General features: G+C 39.0%; 1 protein-coding gene across 1 annotated transcript; it reads left to right on the top strand.

Moving 5' to 3' along the window:
• Positions 1-1,535: 1,535 nt before the first annotated feature.
• LOC113350817 lies at positions 1,536-2,833 on the top strand. The gene is made up of 3 exons (XM_026594930.1): positions 1,536-1,603; positions 1,739-2,190; positions 2,314-2,833. Exons 1-3 carry the CDS (start codon positions 1,536-1,538, stop codon positions 2,775-2,777), a joined length of 984 nt encoding a protein of 327 aa, XP_026450715.1. The 3' UTR covers positions 2,778-2,833.
• The last annotated feature ends 1,291 nt before the right edge of the window (positions 2,834-4,124 follow it).

The following is a 4,124-nucleotide window of genomic DNA, read 5'->3' as shown; positions in this document are numbered from 1 at the left end:
TCTTCGTGACATCAACTTGTATATAGCGTGACATCAACTTGTATATAGCTTTAGGTAGGTAGCATCCTCACCATGAGCTTTTCCGCTACATTTCAGCCTTGTTTTATGATCCGCAAGTGGTTCGTTGCTGCCCCAACTTCACTGCCTATGTCTTCTTTGTAGCTTTGCTCCCCTGCACGCACACATGTGCAGCATTCACTTGAACTGTTATCGTCATTACTTGAATTGCAGTCTTTATGTAATTCTCATGTCCCGTGGAACCTGTATAAAAGTGGAAAAATAAAGGACTGGCTTAGCCTCCGTCGCAGGGATTAGCACCGTCGTCGGCTTTACACCTTCGTAACTAGGCTTTGCATATTTATCACGAGGTTTTGCATCATCGTTGGCCATGCTCCTTCATCATAGACACTGCATCATCCGTATCACTTTGTTCTTCGAAATGGATCTATGATCGGGTTTACTTGCATCATCGTCATCTTGTTTGTACTTGGGACTTTGTACCGTTGGCATCAGAATTGTGTCATGTTAGTCCTTTGTACTTTGTAAGTATTGGTTGATAGTCCTACTTGAGCATCGTATCCGGATCGAAGCTTTATCTTCGTAGCTCCTTTATTGTGATGTTGGTGCAATCTCTAACCTTGAACTGGTCTGCATCTGCTCTCCTCTGTTGTACTGTCCCTGCAATTCTAATGGGTAGGCAGCAAGACATAGCGTTAGGTAGCAGCAATACATGTTGGTGATTGCAGCGGATTATCGTGACGTGGGCAGCAACGACAATTGACGACTCCAACGTGCAGTAATGGCTATATCCATCTCTTGGAGGCAGCAACTCAACCAGGGCCGGCTTATACACAAGGCAGTATAGGCAGCTGCCTAGGGCCCAATTTGCTAGGGGGCCCAAAAAGGTTGGGTCATACTACCTATACATACGTCAAAGGAAAAAAAAAAATTCTTTAATTCCACGAGGAGTCGAGGACAACAGGCACAACTTCCTTCCTCTTCTTTATCTTTCAGAAACACTAAATCAGATCTTATCATCTCGATCAAAAAATTCACAATCAACATCATTCATCATCTATGATCTATTTGTGTCTCATAAGGTAATATTAACTTACTCTTGCAAATTTAGAATTTTGAATGATTAATGATTGAGTAATTTTGTTAGGGTTTGAGAGTTGTGAACCAAAATTTGGGGTATTTATAAATTTTGATTGTAAAAAGGAGGTTAAGGAACAACCAACAGTTAACAATCGTGGGTTTAGGCGTTAATTAGAATTTTGACATGAATTTATCTTGAATTGTGTTGTTAATTAGAAATTTAGAATTTTGATATGAATTTATCTTGCATTTAGGAAATTGCTAAGCCTGTTAGGATTCTCTGCAGTGTACTTTTTTTACATGAAGTGGGATTTTGCCTTTTGCCAATTTTAATACTTCTATCATGTATTCATGTGTACTGACACCTTGGTAAACAATTCATTTGTTTATCTGTGTACAAGGTAATATAAGCAATCCAAGCCGACAAGGCGAAAACCATGACTGGAAAGCAGAAAAGTGGTCATGCCAAAGCGGTAATACGACAAAGAAAAGATGCCGTAGAAAGGTCTCAAACCGGAGATATGAATAAATATTTGGTACCAAGTGGTGCAACATATATATAACTTCTTCTCAGGATCTACAAAACGTTGGACGGTGTTTAAGAAACATGTAAAAGGTCTTACGGTTAAACCATTATCAGATACTCGGTGGGAGAGTCATATAGAAGCTATCAAAGCAATCCGATTTCAAGCTCCCGAAATACGGATGCCTTAATAGAGCTGTCGACTTCGGCTGATTTTGATGCGAAGACAAGGGGTACTGCTTATTCCATATTGACACGAGAGATTGATAATTTTGAGATTATACTTGGTATGGTTGTTTGGCATAGAGCACTACTTGCGGTTAACTCAGTGAGCATTAAACTTCAAACCGAAGATATGAATCTTGATGATGCCGTTACTAAACTAAAAGATCTTGTTTCTTTCTTTAAGGATTACAGAAGGAATGGATTTGAGGGGGCATTGGAAGAAGCTAAAATACTTGCAACATCCATGAATATAGAGCCTATTTTTTATGAGGTACGAGTACGAAAAAGAAAAAAGCACTTTGATGAAATCGATGAGATAGAGGAAGTACAACCACCACTGCAAGGTATGGAATCCTTCCGAATTGAATACTTCATTTTTATAATGGACCAGGCTATTTCTTCTCTCAAACGTAGGTTTAAATAATTTCAAGCATACGAGGAAACTTATGGATTTTTGTTTAATATAGAAAAATTAAGGTCTCTTGATGATAGTACCTTACGGAATTCTTGTGTGAAACTTGAAAAGTACCTAAGCTATGAAATGGAATTCGATATCAATGGGGATGAGTTATATACGGAGTTGAAGGTTTTGCGAAGTTTTTTGCCTAACGAAACAAAAAAGGCTATTGACGTGTTGAGTTTCTTAACAAATATGGGTGGCTGCTATTCAAATGCGTCTATTTCATATAGAATTTTATTGACAATCCCTGTTACAGTTGCATCTGCAGAAAGAAGTTTTTCGAAGTTAAAGTTGATCAAATCCTACCTTCGATCAACGATGTCTCAAGAAAGATTAAACGGACTAGCGATGTTATCCATTGAAGCAGATATGCTAAGTAGTATTGACTATGATAGTATTATAAATGAGTTCGCATCCGTAAATGCGAAAAGGTCGATCTTTACGTCCATTACTAGTATTGTATCTTCTTGAACAAAATGATAAATGTTTGGTAATATTATACTCATATCATCATGTGTTATCAGGTACGTCTTTTGTGCTATCAGGTAAATATTTTTGTGTAATGCATCGGTTATTCGGTAGTCCAAAAAAAGCCCAATTTTTATTTGTCGCCTAAGGTACCCAAATACTGTAAGACGGCCCTGAACTCAACCACAGTATCGGCGGTGTGGTATCAAGTAAGAAGCATCAACACGACAACACCTCTTTCATCGCGACACCGAAGCAACTTCATGCATCGTTTCAGCAACTAGAATGTTCCTGAAACAATAAAGCTTCCACTTACCTTGGGTTGATCTTCGTCGATATCAATTTTTAGTACCTCTCATCATCATTGCCATGAGGATTGGAGATACTAGATGACTGCTACAACACTGAATGACCGACGACAACCACCGTTGGAAACACCCATATAGAAGGCCTCCTTAACAGTCGGCCGATTATCATCATCGTTAGGCTTGACATCATCTTCATAGGACTCGTGTCGTCGTCTTCGCTTTGCACCATCGTTGGTCTTTTGTTGTGATGACATTGTCTCGCCGTAGGTACATAGCGGCAGCATGAGTGCTTGGCAGGTTTGCAGCATCAGCAGTACGGTAGCAGGTAAGCCTCAACATCAATGAATATCCGTGGATTTATTTGAGGTTTCCCCAGTTGTTGAAGTGGGAGTTCTTCCTTTTCTGTGTAATCTTAATTAGTATTAGAGTCATCATTGTATGAATTTACTGAAATTTTTAAATAAGCAGTAAGATGTACTATTCATATATAAGTAAATCCATTAGCGCAGAGGCAAGATGAGTGTTTGAACCTGTCATCCCGTTGGCTAATTCTGAACTAAAAAATTACCGAACGGTGGGGGTATGAAAATCTCCCGGAGACGTGGTGTAAAACTGAATGTTTTGCAAACACCCGTTCCGCTGAGCTGCCAAAGGCATGTCATGTTGGGTATCTCTTTCTTATAGAAGCCTTCCCTCTGATCATACACTCATAGATACTTACAGGGGAGTCCAGAGAGATTGCGTGCAAGCGCTTTCCCCGGTATGATGGTTTGAGACCGGTGGTGCTTGCCCCGGTTCTCCGTTGTATGCATTAGTATCCAAAACTGTATGCAATTTCTGGGGATGTATGCGTTATTCAGAATGCATGAAATGTTTGCATCATTTGGAATGTATGAAATTTATTGAATTTGCAAAATGTATGAAATGAAACTACGGAATATTATGAAAAATGTACATATATGCATTATAAAAATGTATGCAAGTATTGTCTAAATGTAAGGAGTAACGGTATTTGCAAACTCTTTAGTTGTGTGTGATATGT

Source organism: Papaver somniferum, chromosome 2 (assembly GCF_003573695.1).
Source record: "Papaver somniferum cultivar HN1 chromosome 2, ASM357369v1, whole genome shotgun sequence".
NCBI classification, from domain to species: domain Eukaryota; kingdom Viridiplantae; phylum Streptophyta; class Magnoliopsida; order Ranunculales; family Papaveraceae; genus Papaver; species Papaver somniferum.
The sequence above is the reverse complement of the archived record's forward strand: the minus strand, read 5'-3'. Positions and strand labels throughout refer to the sequence as shown.

What these genes read in the sequence shown, in the direction of transcription:
- LOC113350817 (XM_026594930.1), top strand. Translation starts at nt 1,536, where the DNA reads ATGACTGGAAAGCAGAAAAGTGGTCATGCCAAAGCGGTAATACGACAA. An exon ending in AGAAAAGATGCCGTAGAAAG is followed by an intron (nt 1,604 to 1,738) that starts GTCTCAAACCGG and finishes AACCATTATCAG; the next exon opens with ATACTCGGTGGGAGAGTCAT. An exon ending in AGTACAACCACCACTGCAAG is followed by an intron (nt 2,191 to 2,313) that starts GTATGGAATCCT and finishes TGTTTAATATAG; the next exon opens with AAAAATTAAGGTCTCTTGAT.